The sequence below is a fragment of the Salmo salar genome, chromosome 01 (assembly GCF_965601325.2).
Source record: "Salmo salar chromosome 01, fSalSal1, whole genome shotgun sequence".
Taxonomy (NCBI): Eukaryota; Metazoa; Chordata; class Actinopteri; order Salmoniformes; family Salmonidae; genus Salmo; species Salmo salar.
Window position 1 is genome coordinate 89,988,247 of NC_138291.1, and position 25,861 is coordinate 90,014,107.

Consider the following 25,861-nt stretch of genomic DNA (forward strand, 5'->3'; position numbering starts at 1 on the left):
TGGAGTCTGGACCTTTCCTGGCAGTATATTTTTTTTTTCTTTGTGTTTTCTAGAACCTTCTATGAAGACTGGGCGTTTATTCTAGATGAGGAGCGAGCCAGCATGCTGCCAACCATGGCTGCAGGTGAGCGCATGACTCTGATTCTTGTGGTGAAACTTATTCATATCTCTGCCATTCAGAGAGCTGCTTTACAGTAAGCGATGAGTCACAGTTCAGTCACTCATTCCCTGTGTGATGTGAACAAAAATAGAAACGCAACGTGTAAAGTTTTGGTTTCATCGCACTCTTGCGACTCCTTGTGGTGGGCCGGGTTCCTGCAGGCTGACTCGGTCATCAGTTGAACAGTGTTTCCTCTGACACATTGGTGCAGCTGGCTTCAGGGTTAAGCAGGCGTTTGTTAAGAAGCGCAGCTTGGCGGGCCATGTTTCGGAGGACGCATGACTCGACCTTTGTCTCTCCCGAGCCCGTTGGGGAGTTGCAGCGATGAGGAAAGATCGGAAGAATAATGTGGGTAAAAATTACAAGGAAAAAGAGGGCCCCATGGTGGGGTTATGTATGGGAAGGCATAAGCTTCAGAGAACGAACATAATTGCATTTTATCTATGGGAATTTGAATGCACAGAGATACCGTGACGAGCTCTTGAGGCCCATTGTCGTGCCATTCATCCTCTGTCATCACCTCATGTTTCAGCATGATAATGCACGGTCCCATGTTGTAAGGATTTGTTCACAATTCCTGGAAGATGGCCTGTATACTCACCAGACATGTCACCCATTGGGAAGGTTTGGGATGCTCTGGTTCGATGTGTACATCAGCGTGTTCCAGGTCCCACCAACATCCAGCAATTTCGCACAGTCATTGAAGTGGGACAACATTCCACAGGCCACAATCAACAGCCTGATCAACTCTATGTGAAGGAGTTGTCGTGCTGCATGTGGCAAATGGTGGTCACACCAGATACTGACTGTTTTTTTTATCCATGCACCTACCTTTTGTTAAGGCAGTGGTTCTCAAACTTTAAACATTCAACCTCCAGCTGCGTACCCCCTCTAGCACCAGGGTCTGCGCACTCTCAAGTTGTTTTTTGCCGTCATTGTAAGCCTGCCTCACACACACTATACAATACATTTATTAAACATAAGAATTAGTGTGAGTTTTTGTCAGAACCTTGCTTGTGGGAAGTGACAGAGCTCTTATAGGACCAGGGCACAAATAATAATAATAATAATTTTGCCCTTTTATTTAACCATCTTACATATAAAACCTTAATTGTTTATCGAAAATTGTGAATAACTCACCACAGGTTAATGAGAAGGGTGTGCTTGAAAGGATTCACATAACTCTGCAATGTTGGGTTGTATTGGAGAGTCTCAGTCTTAAATCATTTTCCACACACAGTCTGTGCCTGTATTTAGTTTTCATGCTAGTGAGGGCCGAGAATCCACTCTCACATAGGTAAATGGTTGCAAAGGGCATCCGTGTTTTAACAGCGCAATTTGCCAAGGCAGGATACTCTGAGCGCAGCCCAATCCATAAATCTGGCAGTGGCTTCTGATTTAAATTCAATTTTCACAGAACCGATTTGTTGCAGTTTCGATGAGGCTCTCTTGTTCAGATATCGGTAAGTGGACTGGAGGCAGGTCTTGATAGGGTTAACGAATCCAGTTGTTTGTGTCATTTGTTTCGGGAAAGTACCTGCGTAATTGCGCACCCAACTCACTTAGGTGCTTCGCTATATCACATTTGACATTGTCCCTAAGCTTGAGTTCATTTACACACAAAAAATCATACAGTGATGGAAAGACCTGTTTGTTGTCCTTGTTAATGCAGACAGAGAAGAGCTCCAACATCTTAATCATAGCCTCAATTTTGTCCCGCACATTGAATATAGTTGTGGAGAGTCTGTCAGGATTCACCTAGCGGTCATGATTTGGGGCTGTACAAATGTTTGATGTACTAGGCGTAATCAATTGTTCTATATTATATTAATAGAAGGGGAGGGGTTATAGGGTCCTAGACTACAGATTAACTATATATATATATATATATATATATATATATTAGTTTTAGAATTGTTCCACAGTTGTTTGCTTTCTTTCTCTCTCTTATAAAGAAGACCCATCTTAGAAATGTGTGACTGAGACAGAACTCTGCAGGGGAGTGTGGGAGATAAGAGACTACTCAGACATTCCACAATAAATCAACTTTGGGGAGGGGACATTTATTGCCTAGCTTTTAGATAAACACTATGTTTGTATAGCTATGGATGCAGGGTTTTGGTCTCAGGAGTAAAAAGGTAATGACGTAGTCAGTGACATCACTAAGGCGGGACTTCGGTTTAATAAAACAACTTGACCTTTTGTTTGATGCAGAACTTACTCGGAAACGTGTGTGCTATGTTCCTGATTGTCAACTTCTGTCTGCAATTGCATTAATAAAGATTTTGAATGACTTAATTAAATATATTGTCATAATGCTAATTTCACCAATGATGATTGACAAGGAGGAAAGGAACAAGTCTCTAATCCTAGATTCAGATCATTCAGGCGAGGAAAAAACATCACCCAGATAGGCCAATCGTGTGAGAAACTTGTCATCATGCAAGCGGTCAGACAAGTGAAAATTATGGTCAGTAAAGAAAACATTAAGCTCGTCTCTCAATTTAAAAAAAACGTGTCAATACTTTGCCCCTTGATAACCAGCGCATTTTGTATGTTGTAAAAGCGTTACATGGTCGCTGCATGAGAGTTGAGGGGCCTTGCTTTAACAAATTTAACAATTTTCACTGTAGTGTCCAAAACGTCTTTCAAGCTGTCGGGCATTCCCTTGGCAGCAAGAGCCTCTGCAGTGTACCCAAGTGGCGTGCGTTACCACTCCACTATGTCTCCCTGTCATGGCTTTTGCGCCATCAGTACAGATACCAACATCAGCAGCAGCTACGTTTGGCTACATACGGATCATTAGTGGAATTCCCGCGAGAGAGTAACGGTTAATGTGATTGGATGTTAATTATTTGACTAGGCTACCTGTAATTGACGTTGTTAGTTCGCTGAACACTAAATGGTTTAATTTTATTTTTGGCAGTGAAACGTGGCCACTCGGGCGAGGGGGGGGGGAAACTTACCCAAATGTGAAGAAAAAAATAATAAATATATTTTTGTATAAAAAAACAAAAACAAATGAACATGTGAATCATATTTTTATTTGGTGTACCCCCGACAGAATTGCAGGTGTAAGCGTACCCCAGTTTGGGAAAACCTGTGTTATGCAGCTTTTGGTCACAGATACCTTATCTCTTTTCCCAGTCATGTGAAATCCATAGATTAGGGCATCATTTATTTCAGTTGACTGATTTCTTAATATGAACTTTAACTCAGTAAAATCTTTGAAATTGTTTAATTTTGTGATTGATATTTTTGTTCAGTGTAAGTTGGGAGGAACCAATTCACCTTATCCACTACCGCTAGTGCTCTAACTAGGCTGTGCTGTGTGGATGACTTCTAACTAGACCCTCTTTCTCACACAGGACTAAACTCCATCCTGTTTGCCATCAACATCGACAATAAGGACCTAAATGGTGTGATCCGAGCAGGCGGCCCTGCCTCCTCCGTGAGCCACCTCCTGAAGGAGTCCACCCAGGGCATAGGGAGCTTATGGAAGGAGTCTACCCAGGGGGTGAGCACTCTGCTCAGGGAGATCAGCACCGCCACCACTGTGGTGCCAGGCTTCACCCCCACCCACCGCCCTGACGGCTCCACAGACCCACTGCCTGTACTGCCCCGCAGCGCCTCCGCAGGTAGGGAGGAGAAATTACAATCAACTTAGACACAGAAGGGGGACAGTGGATATAACCAATTATTTATATTCAGTTCTATTCATATTCTTACTAAGGTGATGATGATAAGCCCAAAACATGGAGATGAAACTGACTACTTTTTCTCTATCCTCTCCAGACTCTGGCCTGAGGAAGGAGCGACGGAAGAAAAAGAAAATCACCAACATTATCTCTTTCGATGACAACCTGGATGGGGGAGCAGAGGACGAGGATGAGGAGGTGGTGGGGCGTACTGCCACTCTCAGGAAGAGCACCACTGCTCCTCAGGTCAGTCTGGAGGAGGGCATTGACCCACTGGAGCCCTCCTTCTCCCTCTCGCCTCCCCAGAATGGGATGCCTGAGCCTGGGATAGTCAGCTGGGCCGGGTCTCCTCCTTTCTCCAGGGCTCTGCCAGACTCCAAGATTATTGATAATGATGAGGAGGAGGAGGAAGAGGAGGTGTACAAGATCAGACCACAGCCACAGAGCCCCCTCCATGACAGGGCCAGCACTAACCAGTGAGTAACCATAGAGACTAATGATTACACATAATCTAGCACTTTCTTAACCATACAGTAAGCATGTTGGGAAACTCTTAAACAATGATTGATATAAACAGGTGTGTGGTGTGTGGTGTGTGTGTGTGTGTGTGTGTGTGTGTGTGTGTGTGTGTGTGTGTGTGTGTGTGTGTGTGTGTGTGAGTACAGAGTGGTAGTGGGGAGCCTATCCAGTGTGTCCACGTGTAGCCCTCTGCAGGCCATGACTGATCATGACAGTTCAAACATCCTCATTGCTGTGGCCTCCAGCCACTCCTACTCTCAGCCAGGTGAGCAAGGCTCCTCTCCTCTGTTTCTCAACCCAGTCCTCTGGGCTCACCAGTCATTTCTTACACATTCACAGTAGTTTGGTTATAGCGTGTTGGTTCATAGTGTTCATTTTTGGAGATTGTTTGTATAGAAGCGGCAGACTGGTGTTAAAAGAGAATAGTGTGCGACGTTACTTAGAGGTAAATATACAGTACCAGTCAAAAGTTTGGACACACCTACTCGTTCAAGGGTGTTTCTTTATTTTTACTATTTTCTACATTGCAGAATAATAGTGAAGACATCAAAGCTATGAAATAAATATATGGAATCATGTAGTAACCACCCTTTGCCTTGATGACAGCTTTGCACACTCTTGGCACGTTTTTGGTTACTACATGATTCCATATGTGTTATTTTACCGTTTTGATGTCTTCACTATTATTCTATAATGTAGAAAATAGTGAAAATAAAGAAAAACCCTGGAATGAGTAGGTGTGGCAACTTTTGACTGGTTCTGTACATTTACTAAGCTTCTGTTGAATATGGGAAGCATATTCTTAAAGCAGACAGATTTGACCCAAAACATTCCTTATCATTGTTTGCACTTTCATTTTGTTTCAGTCGCTTCAGTGGAGGATTCAGCTGCATTTCCTGTACAGACAGATTCCACAGGCGACCACGAGACGACCAGAACCCAGCTGCAGTTCAAGTATGTTGTCAGTCAATTTTACATGCACATGATCTTAACAAGGGAGGGAAGAAAACCGCACTCACTTCAATATTTCGTAGTTTTGATTTTAACAAAGCAAATTTGAGGACAAGGCTACCTAAATCCTATCAGCATATTTACTGTAGCACTCGTGCGGGCAATACACTCGATCACTGCTACTCTAACTTCCGCAATGCATGCAAGGCCCTCCCCCACCCTTCCTTCGGCAAATCCGGCCACGACTCCATTTTGCTCCTACCGTCCTACAGGCAGGAATTCAAACAGGATGTACCCGTGACTAGAACTATTCAACGCTGGTCTGACCAATCAGAATCCACGCTTCAAGATTGTTTTGATCACACAGACTGGGAAATGTTCCAGACAGCCTCAGAATAACATCGAATTATACGCTGATTCCGTGAGTGAGTTTATAAGGAAGTGCATCGGAGACGATTAAAACCTACCCTAACCAGAAATCATGGATAGATGGCGGTATTCGCTCAAAACTGAAAGCGCAACCCACTGCATTCAACAATGGAAAGATGACTGGGAATATGGCCGAATATAAACAGTGTTGTTATTCCCTCCAAGGCAATCAAACAAGCGAAATGTCGGTATAGGGACGAAGTGGAGTCGCAATTCAACGGCTCAGACACGAGACGTATGTGGCAGGGTCTACAGGCAATTACGGACAACAAAATGAAAAACCAGCCACATCACGGACACTGACGTCACGCTTCCAGACAAACTAAACACCTTCTTTGTCCGCTTTGAGGATAATACCGTGCCACCGACGTGGCCCGCTACCAAGGACTGCGGGCCCTCCCTCTCCTCCTCCATGGCCGACGTAAGACATTTTAAATGTGTTAACCCTCGCAAGCCTGCCGGCCCAGACAGCATCCCTAGCCGCGTACTCAGAGCATGCGCAGACCAACTGGCTGGTGTGTTTACGGACATATTCAATCTCTCCCTATCCCAGTCTGCAGTCCCTACATGCTTCAAGATGGCCACCATTGTTCCTGTACCCAAGAAGGCAAAGGTAACTGAACTAAATGACTATCGTCCCATACACTCACTTCTGTCATTATGAAGTGCTTTGAGAGACTAGTCAAGGATCATATCACCTTACCTGCCACCCTAGACCCACTTCAATTTGCTTACCGCCACAATAGGTCCACAGACGATGCAATCGCCATCACACTGCACACTGCCCTAACCCATCTGGACAAGAGGAATACCTATGTAAGAATGCTGTTCATCAACTACAGCTCAGCATTCAACACCATAGTACACTCCAAGCTCATCATTAAGCTTGATGACCAGGGTCTCAACCCCGTCCTGTGCAATTGGGCCCTGAACTTTCTGACGGGCCACTCCAGGTGGTGAAGGTAGGAAACATCATCTCCTTTTCGCTGATCCTCAACACTGGTGCCCCACAACGGTGCGTGCTCAGCCCCCTTTGTACTCCCTGTTCACCCATGACTGCGTGGCCAAGCACGCCTCCAACTCAATCATTAAGTTTGCAGACGACAACAGTAGTGGGCTTGATTACCAACAACGACGAGACAGCCTACAGGGAGGAGGTGATCCACTTTAATAAATGGATCACTATACACACACACACACACACACACACACACACACACACACACACACACACACACACACACACACACACACACACACACAGAGCTTTAATAATACCACTTTAATGTATACATATCTTGCATTACTCATCTCATGTATATACTTTATTTTATACCATCTATTGCATCTTGCCTAAGCTTCTCGGTCATCGCTCATCCATATTTATATGTACATATTCTTATTCCAACCCTTTACTTAGATTTGTGTGTATTAGGTAGCTGTGGAATTGTTAGATTACGTGTTAGATATTACTGCACTGTCGGAAATAGAAACACAAGCATTTCGCTACACTCACATTAACATCTGCTAACCATGTGTATGTGACCAATAACATTTGATTTCAATAGTCTTGAGAGTTATTGGATGGAGATATGTGCGTAACATTCTCTCTCTCTCTCTCTCTGTGGTGTTGCAGCTTGGAGGCCAGCCCGCCGGTCCAGAATGCACCGCTCTCCAGTGTCCTGCCCAGTGCCACCCCCGGTCTACCAGAGTCCATGACAGTGGGTGAGTGTGTGTGGTATACTATACATGTGTTTTAAGAAGGGAATTCAGTATGATGGGAATTCTGTAGGATGAGAAATTCTTTATTCAACCAGGAGATGGCACTGTTAATTCAGTATCAGTGTGCCCTGTGTGTACTCAAACGGTAGTCTCCAGTTTATAGGACTGAAACAGAACGGTACCCTCAGAAAAGCATGTCTTCTTCGATAGATCTCATTTCTCTATACAACACACCCCAGTCATCCACATTTCTTCCGCTCTATTGTTTTTGAAAACTTCCTGGAATATAAAATACCCTGAACCAGCCAACCGTTTACACGCTGTTTGTGTTTTCGCCTCTAGGACGTGATTTGTGTAATTCTCTAAAGCTTAGCAGAGGTTAGCCCTGCTGATGCTCATATTGATGTTATGTGTTTCCTGTGTGTGGATCTCACCAAGCCTGTAATGTTAGTCAGGGTGTCAGGGCTGGGGATCCAAGTGTGACGGTCTGCCTTTAAGCACTGTGGAAGACCCACAGTCACGTCTATAGTTGTAACTCACGTCTATAGTCAAACACTCAAAAGATTAGCAGCTCTCAAAAGAGGAGTGGTGTGTGTGTGTATAGATGGAGAACATTGTGTGCAGTATAATGAACATAAGCCAAGGTCCACCATTATGTTAGTGTCTGCCACACACACACTATACAGCTCGTTAATGGATCGCGGTGCTGTTTTCCCGTGGTGAACGCATGCTTGTCGAAATGTTACACATATTTCTGGAGCAGTGATGTGGAGTTGGGAGCTCCACATATAATGGTTCTGTCCTCTCATCCTCTACTGCCCATCTTCATCCTCCTCCTCTTCTTCACCTCAACCAGCCACTTGGCCGAGGCTTTGGGTTGTAGACCTACCTTTTGATACGCGTCCGGGGCCAAAACACACTCCACTTCTAAGCTTCGTGGCTGTTACTAGCCAACAGCTGATCTGTATAATTTATTTGCTTTTAATTGAGTAAATACTTTGGTATTCATAAGGCCTTGGCACTTGCCACTTTTTCCATAGGCCTACTTCTCCCAGTGCAGTACTATGTATTAGCCTATATCCGTCATGTGAGTAAAGAGCTGTGCTGTGACTGTATGGTGATGAAGTATATATGTATCTGGGCCGAGGTGCTATTTTAGTAGCCTGGCTGGTCCCTTGCGCAATGTCAAGGCTATTCAACTATGTTCTAACGGGGGCCAGATTTGAAAAAGGTCATTGACAGGGGGGCAAGACATTTTCTTCATGGGATTACTAAAACCGGTATTAAAAAAAACAATGCAAAGACACATCTATGATGTTTATAAAGCACTTTTATTCAAATGAAATGTTGCTCTAAGTTCATTTTAAGTGCTTTAAGATTAGCCTAATTCAATGCATACATTTTTTTTAAATAATGGAACACATTTGTACACTTGACCTGCATCACATTCATTTATACTTTCCTGTCCGTTTTACAGACATAACTTCATCTTTAGTTTTTTTTTTTTTACACACAAACCTTTTATGCATGGCATCTCAGTTGACTAGCTTTTGTGGAGGTCTCTCTCCCCCTGTATCAGTAGAGAACGGGTCCCTATAATAAACTGCACCACCTCTGTAGGGACTTAAACTCATCAAATCTCGTTGCAAAGTTAAACTGAAAGCTATCTAGAAACTCCAACATTACGGGATTGATCTGTGCTGATGATGACTGAATAAAATTGCGCAGTGTAGGGAAAGGGAGCGTTTTGTTTGGTCTCAAATCAGAGTGGGAAATAACACACTTCAATTTCAGTCATGTCAACAACTGTTTTATCTCTCCCTTGTAGTCCCAAAGTGAGTTTGAGTTTATTTGTATTTTTACAGGGACATTTTAATCAACCTTTCAGTAAAAGTGACTCTTTTAGGCAGCCGGGCTAATTTTCAACCGCAGTCCCTGGGCCGGTTATTAAAAACAATCACAATAAAAATATTGATAAACAATAAGCAGTGAGCACATGCAGAGCAACATAGGACAAGCAACACGTCGCACACCGACAGACAGAGCAAAATAGGACAAGTAGCACGCCGACAGACAGAGCAAAATAGGACAAGTAGCACGCCGACAGACAGAGCAACATAGGACAAGCAACACGTAGCATGCAGACAGACAGAGCATCATAGGACAAGCGACACGTAGCACGCAGTCACCTCATGGCAGACCTTGTGGATCTGCTGCCGTGGGTTTTTCTGTTTGACTGACGTACTAAGTGGAGGGGGGGGGGGGCAGGCCATTAGGATCTTGAATACAAGACATGCGTCGGTGTATTGCACAGTAGCTCATGCTGTCTGCGGATGTAACAGTGATGTCTACTCTATCCAGCACTTTCAGAGCCTGTTGTACACACACTGAATGGGTTTTAATGTTGTACAGCAAGCTTGGGCCCAACCAGTCAAGCAGTATGTTAAGTGGGTGAGTATCAGATTCTCCAATTGAAGAATATTGAAAGAGGGCTCCTTTTTCGTACTTAACATCAGGTTTTTGCATAGTTTTTGTAAATGTTGTAAAATGTATGTTCAGAATTGATCAAAGGGCCATTCTAAATTGAATAAAAGAGCCCTATCTGGCCCGCGGGCCACCATTTGAGTAGCCCTGCTCTGTGTTCTGGACCTAACTTGTGTGTCGTCATGACAACGACAGAAGAGTTGGCTACAGGCAGCAGCACATGCAGTATGAAACCAGTTTAGTATTTCATGTATCACTCAGCTCAGTGGCACAGTAGTGGTAGTGAGCTGTGTAAAAGAAATGTGAACAATAACCACTTTTCCAGATGTAGTTTTTGGCATCTGTGTGTTTCTGTGTTTAACGGTCTCTCATCCACAGTGGAGCTCCGCCAGGCCATAGTAGCCATGATGAACAGGAAGGATGAGCTGGATGAACACAACATGTGAGTTCCTCTCTCCTAATGTTGATGGTATGAGTTGATCTTTGACATGTTGTGGAATTTAGAGCTATGTATATATGTATGCAAGTTTTCTGAGACTGTGTTTTTTGTGATTGTATGGTAACAGTATTGTGTTGTGTATTCCGGGACACGAGGTCCCTGCGCAGCCTGCTGGATGGGGAGATGGAGCACTCTGCAGGGCTGAGGCAGGAGACAGACGCCCTGAGGAGACGCCTGGATGAGCTGGAGGAGAGACACACAGCCAAGGTGCAGGCTCTGGGCAGGTGGGTGGTGGTGGTTGTTCCCAACGGCAGCTTCCCATGGCTCAGTTGGTTTCCTATCCCTGTGCTACAATAAATCAGCAGATATCACAAAGTGCTTCCACAGAAACCCAGCTTAATACCCCAAAGAGCAAGCAATGCAGATGTTGAAGAATGGTGGCTAGGAAAAACTCCCTAGAAAGGCAGGAATGTAGGAAGAAACCTAGAGGAACCAGGCTCTGAGGGGTGGCCAGTCCTCTTCTGGCTGTGCCGGGTAGAGAGGAACCAGGCTCTGAGGGGTGGCCAGTCCTCTTCTGGCTGTGCCGGGTGGAGATTATAAGAGAAGTTCAATATGAGCGAGTGTGTTTTTTGGGTGGCGTCTTACCTTTGAGTTGAGTATGCTGCGAAGTGCCCTTAACATTTGAGCCACTTAGAACACTCTAAAAGAGTGTGACTATCTTAGCCAGCCCAGTCCTTCCACCTCGCTACACTTTTAAGCCAAACAGGAAACTCCAGCCAGCCACTCACACTCAAATGCTATCCTCCACCCAAATCTGGCCTGATTTGATCAATAGTCTCTAAAAATACTGGAATTGGTAAGTAAGCCCTTCCTGTGTGTGTCTAACAAAGCCCCGTGGATGTGAGCTGGACTAAGATCCTCTCATAGATTTACCCACATTGATTCATCACAGTGAGAGGAGTGGGTACTGGGCTGGTTAAGATGTAGGCCGCACACTGACTGAGGCAGTGCTTCTGACACGCATGTATGTAACGCTGACTGACTGAGGCAGTGCTTCTGACAAGCATGTATGTAACGCTGACTGACTGAGGCAGTGCTTCTGACACGCATGTATGTAACGCTGACTGACAGAGGCAGTGCTTCTGACAAGCATGTATGTAACGCTGACTGACTGAGGCACGTGTTTGCAAGCACACACGGACGCACAGAAAGCCTATTCCCTACCAGCGTGGAGCTCGGGCCGTTCTTCCAGTGATGTGAGCAGAAATGAGATCTCACCCAGGAAGGTGGCTGGGCAGGCGGCCAGGAGAGAGTGGGCCTGGCCAAAGAGACACTGGTCCTCTGCTCGGTTTGGAGGAAACACACACTGAGAGATTATTCTTTCTTCTTACTTGGCACTGAGCGTTTCCTGAAGGTGGTTGAGAATGGGATATTGATGTACTGTAAAGACCCCTCCTAAGGTTCGGCTGGTTTTACTCTAGTTGTTGAGAGGATTTTAGTTGTTTTGTTGCTTTGTGAAGTCAATTATCTAGCTGTCTCAAGGGGCTACTGTACAGTTGAAGCTCCCACTTTTAACAGTCTTCTACTCTACTCCATCTGCCTACTGTGCTGTGGGCACAGAGGAAGAAGGTTTATGAAGGGAAAACCACAGTAAATGTTTGAAGTATTGTTTGTAGAGCCTCTAAATGGCACTCAGGAGTATTACACGTAGACGTCCTTTATTTTATCCTCTGAGTGTTTTACTGAAATGTTTTCTCTAACTGGGGCAGGTTTATACTCTGTTTTTTACTGTCAAATCCAAATCAAACCTCTGGGACTGCAATCCCAGAAGCCTTCAGTAGAGGTCAAACAGGAAGTTGTTGAAACTCTTCCTGCCTCTTACTCTCTCTGATATCTTCCTCTCTCAGCTGATCCAATTTCACTAATGGGCATATAGACCATCCATTTTGACTGAGGTTTTTGGGTGGAATACCGCCATGTTAAACTCCCTCAACGACACATGCCGGTTATACAATACACAGCAAAGTTAGTGCTGTAGGATGCCTTTGAAACTTTCAGGGATACTTGTAATGTAGAATGATGAGCCCATATAAAAAGAACTGTCTGGGACATATTCTCCAGTTCCAGTTGTCAGTCTGTTTCTGTTCAGGGAATTGAATCTGGACAGATGCTGTAGATTTGGGTGTGGCTTGTGTAAGAACACAGCCCCTACATTATCCCCCTAGGTCGTTCTCTACATTGTCTTTCCTTCAGTGATACCTTCATATTACCCTATAGTACAATAGATGGCTACACCATACTCTCACTGTACAAAACATTAGGAACACCTTTCTAATATTGAGTACCACCCCCTTTTGCCCTCAGAACAGCCTCAATTCATCAGGGCATGGACTCTACAAGGTGTTGAAAGCATACATTTACATTTACGTCATTTAGCAGACGCTCTTATCCGGAGCGACTTACAAATTGGTGCATTCACCTTATGATATCCAGTGGAACAACCACTTTACAATAGTACATCTATATCTTTTTTTGAGGGGGGGGGGGATTACTTTATTCTATCCCAGGTATTCCTTAAAGAGGTGGGGTTTCAGGTGTCTACGGAAGGTGGTGATTGGCTCCGCTGTCCTGGCGTCCACAGGGATGCTGGTCCATGTTGACTTCAATGCTTCCCATAGTTGTGTCAAGTTGTCTAGATGTTGTTTGGGTGGTGGACCATTATTGATACACAGGAAACTGTTGGGCATGAAAAACCCGGCAGCATTGCAGTTCTTGACACGAACCGGTGCGCCTGGCACCTACATCCATACTCCATTCAAAGGCACTCCAATTTTGCCCATTAACCCTCTGAATGGCACACACACACAATCCATGTGTCAAGGTCAGCCTGTGTCGATACAGTGCGATCCGTGTGCACTGTTGGCCAGAGAACTGATCTCTCTGCCTGCCTGCCTGCCTGTTCCCTGCCTGCCCTGCTCTGTCTCTCCCATTCTGGTACAGGTGCCCTTGCCACCCTCTCTCTCCCCGGAGCTTTGCTCGCCTACATCATACTCAGACATCACTGACTTTTTATTGATCTGTGGTTGGACTAGTTGATTAGTGACTCTTAGGGCAATGAACAAACATTTTGCTGTCGTCTACCCTTGGCTTTTACAATGTTGGCGATACTTTTAGAGCCTGTTGCTCTGTGAATGAGGAAATATATGACTGTTTCTCCCTCGAGTTTTGTGAGAAACCCCACACTTGCTCCGGAAGTGCACGTGAGAACTATGCACATTTCTCCCAAACAATATGGGAGAAATCAGACTCATGCGCTCACATGTCAGGACTGTTCTCTTGGTACTTAACCATGTCTCTGGACTTTACACATCTCCTGAAATATGTGGCGTTAAAGACTGTATGTAAGTTGTTTTGTCTGAAACTTTGTTCCCTCTGCTGCTATTGGACCAGGTCTCTCTTGGAATAGAGATGTTATCTCAATGAGATGCCTGTATAAATAAAAGTAAAATTAAAAAAATATAATGGAAAGAGCAGGTGTTCTTAATGTTTGGTCAATAGGCTGTTTAGTCGAGCAGTCAATTTTAGTCTCATAGCAAAGGGTCTGAATACTTATGTAAATACGTATTTTTTTATTCTATATATATATATATTTTTTTTTAACCCTGTTTTCGCTTTGGCATTATGTATGAGGTATTGTGTGTGGATTTGAGGAAAACAATTTTTTTATAAATTTTAGATTAAGGTTGTAACTTAACTAAATTTGGAAAAAATCGAGGGTTCTGAATACTTTCAGAATGCACTGTCGGGTACAGCCCTAATATACAGTGCTTTCAGAACCCCCTTGACTTTTTACACATTTTGTTGTTACAGGCTGAATTTAATACTGATCAAATGGATTTATTTGATCTTTTTCTCCCCAATTTCGTGATATCCATTTGGTAGTTAGTCTTGTCCCATCGTTGCAACTCCTGTACGGACTCGGGAGAGGCGACGGTCGAGAGCCATGCGTCCTCCACAACACGACCGTGCCAAGACACACTGCTTGCTTAACCCTTAATGTGTCGGAGGAAATACCCTACAGCTGGTGACCGTGTCAGCGTGCATGCTCCCGGCCCGCCACAGGAGTCGCTAGAGCGCGATGGGACAAGGACGTCCAAACCCTCCCCTAACCCAGACGACGCTGGGCCAATTGTGCGCTGCCTCTTGAGTCTCCCAGTCACGGCCGGCTGCAACACAGCCCAGGATCGAACCCGGATCTGTAGTGACGCCTCTAGCACTGCGATACAGTGACTTATACCGCTGCGCCACTCAGAAGGCCCAAATGTTATTTTATTTATCTAGGCAAGTCAGTTAAGAACAAATTCTTATTTACAATGACGGCCTACCCCAGCCAAACCTGGATTACGCTGGGCCAATTGTGCTCCGCCTTATGGGACTCCCAATCATGGCCAGTTTTGATACAGCCTGGAATCAAACCTAGGTCAGTAGTGACGCCTCTAGCACTGAGATGCAGTGCCTTAGATTGCTGTGCCACTCTGGAGCCCTGGCCTACACTGGTCTACACAATACTCCATAATAAACTGACCATCCTACCGATCCTCGACTTCGGTGATGTCATCTATAAAATAGCCTCCAACACTCTACTCAACGAACTGGATGCAGTCTATCACAGTGCCATCCGTTTTGTCACCAAAGCCCCATACACTACCCACCATTGCGACCTGTATGCTCTCGTTGGTTGGCCCTCGCTTCATACTCGTCGCCAAACCCACTGGCTACAGGTTATCTACAAGTCTCTGCTAGGTAAAGCCCCGCCTTATCTCAGCTCACTGGTCACCATAGCAGCACCCACTCGTAGCACGCGCTCCAGCAGGTATATCTCACTGGTCACCCCCAAAGCCAATTCCTCCTTTGGTCATCTTTCCTTCCAGTTCTCTGCTGCCAATGACTGGAACGAACTGCAAAAATCTCTGAAGCTGGAGACTCATATCTCCCTCACTAGCTTTAAGCTGTCAGAGCTGTCAGAGCAGCTCACAGATCACTGCACCTGTACATAGCCCATCTGTAAACAGTCCATCTATCTATCTACCTACCTCATCCCCATACTGTATTAATTTATTTATCCGGCTCCTTTGCACCCCAGTATCTCTACTTGCACATTCATCTTCTGCACATCTACCATTCCAGTGTTTAATTGCTATATTGTAATTACTTTGCCACCATGGCCTATTTATTGCCTTAACTTACCTCATTTGCACTCACTGTATATAGACTTTTTGTTTTCTTTTGTTCTACTGTATTATTGACTGTATGTTTTGTTTATTTCATGTGTAACTCTGTGTTGTTGTATGTGTCGAATTGCTATGCTTTATCTTGGCCAGGTCGCAGTTGTAAATGAGAACTTGTTCTCAACTAGCCTACCTGGTTAAATAAAGGGAAAATAAATAAAAATGTCAGTGGCAAGCCTAAGTATTTGTTATGGCAAGCCTAAATATGTTCAGGAGTACAAATGTGCTTAACAATTCACACAAGAAGTTGCATGGACTCACTCTGTGTGCAATAATATTGTTTAACATGATCTCTGTACCGCACACATATAATTATCTGAAAGATTCCTCAGTCGAACAGTGAATTTCAAACACAGATTCAACTACAAAGACCAAGGAGGATTTCCAATGCCTTGCAAAGAAGAGCATCTATAGGTAGATGGGTAAAAATAAATAAAACAGACATTGAATATTCCTTTGAGCATGATGAAGTTATTAATTCTATTTTGAATGGTGTATCAATACACCCAGTCACTACAAAGATACAGGCCTGCTACCTAATTAAATTGCCGGAGAGGAAGGAAACTGCTCAAGGATTTCACCATGAGGCCAATGGTGACTTTAAAACAGTTAGAGTTTAATGGCTGTGATAGGAGAAACCTGAGGATGGATAAACAACATTATACTTACTCCACAATACTAACCTAAATTACAGAGTGAAAAGAAAAACTCCTTGTTCATTCTTCTGTGGATTTTTTTTATATGGCAGTTAGCAACTAAATTTACGGTGCATTATCGCCATCAACTGGACTGCAGTGTGGACCTCATTCATCTCTCAATCACCCACATGGGTATATGCTTGTAAAAACCAATGAGTAGAGAGGCGGGACTTGCGGCGCGTCAAGCCTCTGAAATGGAACCAGGTTCTAAGTTATATTTCAGTGCCTGGCTATGCAGACGCCTGTTGAGACACACCAGCAGTTTGGATGAAATGATTCAATAACATGTACTGTTTGTGAACATTTATTTTGCAACGGTCACGCATGCAACGTGGGTGGTCTGGTTAGTGTGTAAAACAAAAAATATGTAGAAAAGATAAAGGCGCTATATATTTTTAAATAAGATCATCTTTGATAACTAACAGTCACCAATAAAAACTAGACGGTCAGAGAGAATCTGTTATAGTCACTAAGCATAAGAACACGCTGTAAGCCATGGCAAAATGTGTAGAATTGCAGGAAATTCTGTGGTTAAAATCTTATGGATAACACTGTAACCGCGTGCGTCCATGCGGGAATGCTAACCTGCCTGTTCCGTAGCAGGAGGGCACATTGGGATCAATGAGACACACCTGAGCCGTGGAATCCCCTCCGTTGCCTCTGGAACGCCAGACATTTATTACCTTTAATTAAATCGCACCGGAATTGTGTCTCAGCTTGCCAACTCGGATAACAACGGCCCTATCGTCCCTCCGAGAGCTCATCAGCCGGCTTTTTGAGCTCTCCCGTCCCGGGTGTCCTTTGTGGGGTGGAATGGGAGGCGATAAGCAGGGTACAACGAGAGCAGGGAAGGAAGGCAGGGGTGTTGTTGTTGTTGTTAACAGCACTGTAATTCTCTTAGATTCTGATTTCCCCCCAAAACCAACAGTAAGCGTCCACACAGGCCCTGTAAACACACGTACCGCTACACACACACTTCTTCTGAGCATACACACGCTTGCGCCTCCCTCGTGCATAGAGTCTGTAGTGACAGTAAACAATCGCATGAAACTTGTAGGGCTGCATGTATAATCCTGCTCCAGAGTTAGACTGGTGTTTTAGAAGGCTGTAAGCCTTGAGGTTTACACACACACTCACACACACACTTACTGGTCCAGTCTGATGCGCTTTCTCTCTCTGGGCCTTGATTCTGTTGTGTGTCTGTGTCTGCAGAGAGAACGAGGTCCTCAAGGTCCAGCTGAAGAAATATGTGGGGGCTGTTCAGATGCTGAAGAGAGAGGGGAGCCAGGGCAATGACACCGGTAAGACACCACGCACGCTCGCTCAGTGCTCCATATCTAAACAGGGCAGGAAAAATGTATTCTCTTATGCATGACACGGTCAGTGTTGAGCCACCACTCAAGGATGTAGTAAGTGAATAATAAGCCTGGTTTGAGACATGCCTTTATGAAACATAATTAGTCCCCCCTTTGTTACTTAGTAATTTTGGGGAATTTGGATTAAAGTGGCTTTCTCTCCTGTTGCTTGGGGATATATCCACGCTGTGCAAAGGGTACAGATATAAGACTGTTATATCAAAGGCAAACGGAATGGACATGGCAATTTAGGGAGACAGAATGCCTAATGACATTTTGGGGGTAGAGACTGTGGTTATCAGTACTGATCTCGGTTTCTGTGGACACTATCTCCCTCCTACATGGTTTTGACTAGATGGGATACAGCTTTTGTCAGATTTGACTTTTCACAGTAAGATGACGCCATCAGACATGGCAGCTCTGCTTCTAGCACCTAAGCAATGTTGCATTTTTATTTTTGTGTTATATTTCTTACATTATTAGCCCAGAAAGTTTTTTTGTGTTATTACATACAGCCGGAAATAACTTTTGGATATCAGAGTGGCGGTAATTCACCAGCATTACGAGCAGGAATACGACTTTCCCGAATTGGATCCTTTGTTCGTACACCCCAGGGCAATTGAACTTATCCCAGAGGCTGCTCCAAGACGCCACTGGCAGAGGAGAGGTATTCGGAGTGGACTTCTAGTCCGACTCAGGAGGCAGGCACACCATCCACCGCTTCCGAGTATATTACTTCCTAATGTTCAGTCTCTGGACAATAAAGTAGACGAGCTCAGGGTGAGGATCTCCTTCCAGAGAGACATCAGGGACTGTAACATACTCTGTTTCATGGAATCATGGCTCTCAGGATATACTGTCCCGATCCATACAGCCAGCTGGGTTCTCAGTTCATCGCACAGACAGAAATAAAGAACTCACCGGGAAGAAAGGCGGGGATGTATGTTTCATGATTAACTGCTCATGGTGTGATTGTGATAACGTACAGAAATTATTTTATTTACCCAACCTAGAACACTTTACAATCAAATGCTGACCATGTTACCTTCCAAGAGAATTCTCTTCTGTTAGTCACAGCCGTGTATATTCCCCCTCATGCCGATACCATGACGGCCCTCAAGGAACTACGCTGGACTTTATGCAAACTGGTGACCACATATCCTGAGGCCACGTTTATTGTAGCTGGGGATTTTAACAAAACAAATGAGGAAAAAACGACCAAAGTTTTATCAACACATTGACTGTAGTACTCAATTAGGAAAACCATTAGATAACTGCTACTTGCCTTTTCAAAACGCCTACAAGGACCTCCCCTGCCCTCCCTTTGGCAAATCAGATCACGACTCCATTTTACTCCTCTCTTGGCTAGATAGCAGCTTTCGCAAAACTGAAAGCGCTAACCAACGCATTTAACCATGGCAAAGTGACTGGGAATATGGTTGAATACAAACAGTGTAGTTATTCCTTCCGTAAGGCAATAAAACAGGCAAAACGTCAGTACAGAGACAAAGTGGAATCGCAATTCAACGGCTCAGCCATGAGACGTTTGTGGCAGGGTCTACAAACGATCATGAATTACAAAGGGAAATCCAGCCACGTCGTGGACACCGTCTTGCTCCCAGACAAGCTAAACACCTTTGCCCATTTTCAGGATAACATAGTGCCACCGACGCGGCCCGCTCCCAAGGTCTGTGGGCTTGTGTTCTCCGTGGCCAACATGAGTAAGACATTTAAGCGTGTTAACCCTCGCAAGGCTGCCAGCCCAGACGGCATCCCTAGCCGCATCCTCAGAGCATGCGCAGACCAGATGGCTGGAGTGTTAACCTCTTACATCTAGATGTTCCGCTAGCGGAACGCCTCGCCAATATCCAATGATAGGGCGTGGCGCGAATTACAAACTCCTCAAAAATCCCAAAACTTCAATTTTTCAAACATATGACTATTTTACACCATTTTAAAGACAAGACTCTCCTTTATCTAACCACATTGTCCGATTTCAAAAAAGGCTTTACAATGAAAGCAAAACATTAGATTATGTCAGGAGAGTACCCAGCCAGAAATAATCAGACACCCATTTTTCAAGCTAGCATATAATGTCACAAAAACCAAAACCACAGCTAAATGCAGCACTAACCTTTGATGATCTTCATCAGATGACACTCCTAGGACATTATGTTATACAATACATGCATGTTTTGTTCAATCAAGTTCATATTTATATCAAAAACCATCTTTTTACATTAGCATGTGACGTTCAGAACTAGCATACCCACCGAAAACTTCCAGTGAATTTACTAAATTACTCACGATAAACGTTCACAAAAAACAGAACAAATATTTTAAGAATTATAGATACAGAACTCCTTTATGCAATCGTGGTGTCCGATTTTAAAATAGCTTTTCGGTGAAAGCACATTTTGCAATATTCTGAGTAGATAGCCCGGCCATCATGGCTAGCTATTTTGACACCCACCAAGTTTGGCACTCACCAAACTCAGATTTACTATAAGAAAAATTGGATTACCTTTGGTGTTCTTTGTCAGAATGCACTCGCAGGACTTCTACTTTACACCCAATGTTGTTTTGGTTCCAAATAATCCATAGTTATATCCAAATAGCTGCGTTTGTTCTTGCGTTCAAGACACTATCCGAAGGGTGACGCGCCCGGCGCATATCGTGACAAAAAATTTCAAAATATTCCATTACCGTACTTCGAAGCATGTCAAACGCTGTTTAAAATCAATTTTTATGCAATTTTTCTCGTAAAATAGCGATAATATTCCGACCGGGAGACGTTGTTTTCGTTCAAAGACTGAAAGAAGAAAACGGTGACTTCGCGCGCACCCGTGTCATTGTTCTCAGATCGACCACTATCCAAATGCGCTACTGTTTTCCGCTCAGGGACTGCAGAGTCATCATTCCCCGTTCTGGCGCCTTCTGAGAGCCTATGGGGGCCTTCGAAAATGTCACATTACAGCAGAGATCCTCTGTTTTCGATAAAGAGGCTATAGATGGCCAAGAAATGGTCAAACAGGGCACTTCCTTCCTGTGTGGAATCTTCTCAGGTTTTGGCCTGCCATATGAGTTCTGTTATACTCACAGACACCATTCAAACAGTTTTAGAAACTTTAGGGTGTTTTCTATCCAAATCAAACAATTATATGCATGTTCTAGTTTCGGGGCAGGAGTAATTACCAGATTAAATCGGGTACGTTTTTTATCCGGCCGTGAAAGTACTGCCCCCTATCCTAAACAGGTTAACAGATATATTCAATCTCTCCCTATGCAAGTATGTGGTCCCCACTTGCTTTAAGATGTCCACCATTGTTCCTGTATCCAAGAAAGTAAGTGTAACTGAACTAAATGAATATCACCCCGTAGCACTCACTTCTGTCATCATGAAGTGCTTTGAGAGGTTAGTTTAAGGATCATATCATCTCCTTACCTGACACCCTAGACCCACTTCAATTTGCTTACCGCCCCAATAGCTCCACAGACGATGCCATCGCACTGCACACTGCCCTATCCCATATGGACAAGAGGAAGACCTACGTCAGAAGGCTGTTCATTGACTATAGCTCAGCCTTCAACACCATAGTACCCTCCAAGCTCATCATTAAACTTGGGACCCTGGGTCTCAACCCTGCCTTTTGGAACTGGGTCATGTACTTCTTGACTGGCGACCCCCAGGTGGTGAAGGTAGGAAACAACACCTTCACTTTGCTGATCCTCAACACAGGGCTCCCACAAGTGTGTGCTCAGCCCCCTCCTGTACTCCCTGTTCACCCATGACTGCGTGGGCATGCACGCCTCTAACTCAATCATCAAGTTTGCAGATGACACAACAATAGTAGGCCTGATTACCAACAATTACGAGACAGCCTACAGGGAGGAGGTGAGGGCTCTGGCGGAGTGGTGCCAGGAAAATAACCTCTCCCTCAACGTCAACAAAATGAAGGCGCTGATCGTGGACTTCAGGAAACAGCAGAGGGAGCACGCCCCTATCCACATCGACGGGACCACAGTAGAAAAGGTGGAAAGCTTCCAATTCCTCGGCATACACATCACTGACAAACTGAGATGGTCCACCCTCACAGACAGTGTGGTGAAGAAGGCGCAACAGCGCCTCTTCAACCTCAGGAGGCTGAAGAAATTCAGCTCGGCCCCTAAGACCCTCAAACTTTTACAGCTGCACAATTGAGAGCATCCTGTCGGGCTCTATCACCGCCTGGTACGTAAACTGCAACTGGAGATCTCTCCAGAGGGTGGTACGGTCTGCCCAACGCATCACCAGGGGCAAACATACTGCCCTCCAGGACACCTACAGCCCACAATGTCACAGGAAGGCCAAAAAGATCATCAAGGACAACAACCACCTGAGCCACGGCCTGTTCAGTCTGCTATCATCCAGAAGGCGAGGTCAGTACAGGTGCATTAAAGCAGGGACTGAGAGACTGAAAAACAGCTTCTATCTCAAGGCCATCAGACTGTTTAAATAGCCATCACTAGCCGGCTACCACCCGGCTACTCAACCCTACACCTTAGAGGCTGCTGCCCTATATACATAGACATGGAATCACTGGCCACTTTAATAATCAAACACTAGTCACTTTAATGTTTATATACTGCTTTACTCATCTCATAAACTCACCAAAAAAAGAAACATCCTCTCACTATCAACTGCGTTTATTTTCAGCAAACTTAACATGTGTAAATATTTGTATGAACATAAGATTCAACAACTGAGACATAAACTGAACAAGTTCCACAGACATATGACTAACAGTAATGGAATAATGTGTCCTTGAACAAAGGGGGGGGGGGGGTCAAAATCAAAAGTAACAGTCAGTATCTGTTGTGGCGACCAGCTGCATTAAGTACTGCAGTGCATCCTCATGGACTGCACTAGATGTGCCAGTTCTTGCTGTGAGATGTTACCCCACTCTTCCACCAAGGCACCTGCAAGTTTCCGGACATTTCTGTGGGGAATGGCCCTAGCCCTTACCCTCTGATCCAACAGGTCCCAGACGTGCTCAATGGGATTGAGATCCAGGCTCTTCGCTGGCCATGGCAGAACACTGATATTCCTGTCTTGCAGGAAATCACGCACAGAATGAGCAGTATGGCTGGTGGCATTGTCATGCTGGAGGGTCATGTCAGGATGAGCCTGCAGGAAGGGTACCACATGAGGGAGGAGGATGTCTTCCCTGTAACGCACAGCGTTGAGATTGCCTGCGATGACAACAAGCTCAGTCCAACGATGCTGTGACACACCGCCCCAGACCATGACGGACCCTCCACCTCCAAATGAATCCTGCTCCAGAGTACAGGCCTCGGTGTAACGCTCATTCCTTTGACGATAATCGCGAATCCGACCATCACCCCTGGTGAGACAAAACCGCGACTCGTCAGTGAAGAGCACTTTTTGCCGGTCCTGTCTGGTCCAGCGACGGTGGGTTTGTGCCCATAGGTGACGTTGTTGCCGGTGATGTCTGGTGAGGACCTGCCTTACAACAGGTCTACAAGCCCTCAGTCCAGCATCTCTCAGCCTATTGCGGACAGTCTGAGCACTGATGGAGAGATTGTGCGTTCCTGGTGTAACTCGGGCAGTTGTTGTTGCCATCCTGTACCAGTCTCGCAGGTGTGATGTTCGGATGTACCGATCCGGTGCAGGTGTTGTTACACGTGGTCTGCCACTGCGAGGACGATTAGCTGTCCGTCTTGTCTCCCTGTAGCGCTGTCTTAGGCGTCTCACAATACGGACATTGCAATTTATTGCCCTGGCCACATCTGCAGTCCTCATGCCTCCTTGCAGCATGCCTAAGGCATGTTCACACAGATGAGCAGGGACCCTGGGCATCTTTCTTTTGGTGTTTTTCAGAGTCAGTAGAAAGGCCTCTTTAGTGCCCTAAGTTTTCATAACTGTGACCTTAATTGCCTACTCTCTGTAAGCTGTTAGTGTCTTAATGACCGTTCCACAGGTGCATGTTCATTAATTGTTTATGGTTCATTGAACAAGCATGGGAAACAGTGTTTAACCTCTTACATCTAGACGTTCCGCTAGCGGAACACCTGCTCCAATATCCAATGATAGGCGTGGCGCGAATTACAAATTCCTCAAAAAAAACCAAACTTCCATTTTTCAAACATATGACTATTTTACACCATTTTAAAGAGAAGACTCTCCTTTATCTAACCACACTGTCCGATTTCAAAAAGGCTTTACAACGAAAGCAAAACATTAGATTATGTCAGCAGAGTACCCAGCCCATGGGAGCCGTAGGAAGTGTCACGTAACAGCAGAGATCCCCTGTTTTGGATAGAGATAATCAAGAAGGCCAAGAAATGGTCAGACGGTACTTCCTGTACAGAATCTTCTCAGGTTTTGGCCTGCCAAATGAGTTCTGTTATACTCACAGACACCATTCAAACCGTTTTAGAAACTTTGGAGTGTTTTCTATCCAAAGCTAATAATTATATGCATATTCTAGTTTCTGGGCAGGAGTAATAATCAGATTAAATCGGGTACGTTTTTTATCCGGACGTGAAAATACTGCCCCCTATCCATAACAGGTTAAACCCTTTACAATGAAGCTCTGTAAAGTTATTTGGATTTTTACGAATGATCTTTGAAAGACAGGGTCTTGAAAAAGGGCAGTTTCTTTTTTTGCTGAGTTTATCTGTGTGTGAGCAATAACATTTTATTTTATTTGAATTTATGCAGCAGGTTAGGATTATTTAAATAGCAGGTTAGGATATTTAGTTTACGTTAGGAAAAGAGTTAAAAATATTTCTACTTTTGACATTCATTTGAGAAGCTGTATCCCTTCTAGCCATGACCCTCCTACAGAGACAGAGATTCTCCTCAGGCACTGTGTGGGACACCTGTAAGGCACAGAGATGTCTAGGATATCAGGAGCATTGCTTTTGTGTAAGTGTCAAATATACATGGCCAGGATTGGAAGTCTGTCAATATAATTGACAGGCACTGTGTGGGACACCTGTAATTGACAGACCTCCTACGTGGGGGTAATACTTTTTTATTCTAGTTTGTTAGTTTGAATGTATGTTTTTTTCTTTGACTTGGCTTCTGGCACTACTTAAGAGGAAACATGCACACAAGGGTTAGAAAAACATCCCAGACACATTGCACCTCATCTCTCAGGTCTCAGCAACGACTCTAGCAGTCAGAGTCGTCAAATCTCCAACATGGATGTTTGTCTACGGTGACACACAGAGCAATGCTCTGGGACACTGACAACGTGGAATGATGAATGGATTTCCGGAAGGCTGTAGAATCCTGACAGAGTTTCCACACTAATTAAGGGCCTCGGCACAGCCGCCGCCTTGTGAATTACCCACAATCCTCCTCAGCCTTTCATGGTCCCCAGTGGAGTCAGGCCACACAGTGTACATAGTGACGCTCTTGATGTAAATATCCCAATTTGGCTTTCCCTTGTTCTCTTTCGCCTGTTCTTCTCCCTCTCTTTGTGTATCTGTCTCTGTCTGTCTAAAGTGCAGAAGACAGGCATTCTGAGTCTAAATGATTTCCACCTGCATCCCTTCAGTCCCTATTGCTAATGATGTGCCATACTCCATCAGGCTTTGGTGTTGAGTTGCAGCTGAAAGAGACGACAGGGGAAACACTGAATTGATACACAAGCGCTACAATGCATGCTTTGTTTCATCATGTCCTGTCAACGCTGTTTGCCTGATCATCGCACAGCCTTTTGAAACTCCTCTGATGATACAGCTCAATACAGATGTGATCTTCTGAACGCAGCTCAGGCAGAGACAGGCTACTAACAACCCCTCTGAAACAGCTTTTCGCTCTGGATAAACTCCAACGCTGTTTTCTCTTCCCTCCTCCTGACGTCTCGTCTATCCACGTTTGTTTGGATTGTCCCCAGCTGTTGTCGCAGATTGGGGGTGTGTGTGTCACGGTGTCTGTGTTATTGCTGTGTGACTGATTGAACGTGGTGTGAAGGGAAAGCACAGCAAACTGTTCCCATGTATATCATTATGTATGGTTATGGGATGAGTCAGCGTATGGTATCATTAGTACGGTGTATATTCTCTTCCGATATACTTCAATTTCTGAGTTTGCAATAAATATGA

General features: G+C 44.6%; 1 protein-coding gene across 2 annotated transcripts in view; it reads left to right on the forward strand.

The window, feature by feature from the left end:
* Positions 1-25,861, forward strand: part of LOC106609547 (sorting nexin-29) — a 160,498-nt gene that overhangs the window by 25,615 nt on the left and 109,022 nt on the right. The window contains exons 6-14 of one of the 2 annotated variants that reach the window (XM_045724039.2): positions 54-124; positions 3,529-3,798; positions 3,956-4,334; positions 4,524-4,642; positions 5,244-5,331; positions 7,394-7,482; positions 10,342-10,405; positions 10,558-10,686; positions 17,601-17,689. In XM_045724039.2, coding sequence (XP_045579995.1) covers positions 54-124; positions 3,529-3,798; positions 3,956-4,334; positions 4,524-4,642; positions 5,244-5,331; positions 7,394-7,482; positions 10,342-10,405; positions 10,558-10,686; positions 17,601-17,689 — 1,298 coding nt within the window. The remainder of the gene's footprint in view (positions 1-53; positions 125-3,528; positions 3,799-3,955; positions 4,335-4,523; positions 4,643-5,243; positions 5,332-7,393; positions 7,483-10,341; positions 10,406-10,557; positions 10,687-17,600; positions 17,690-25,861) is intronic. The other variant, XM_045724041.2, reaches the window with a different exon arrangement.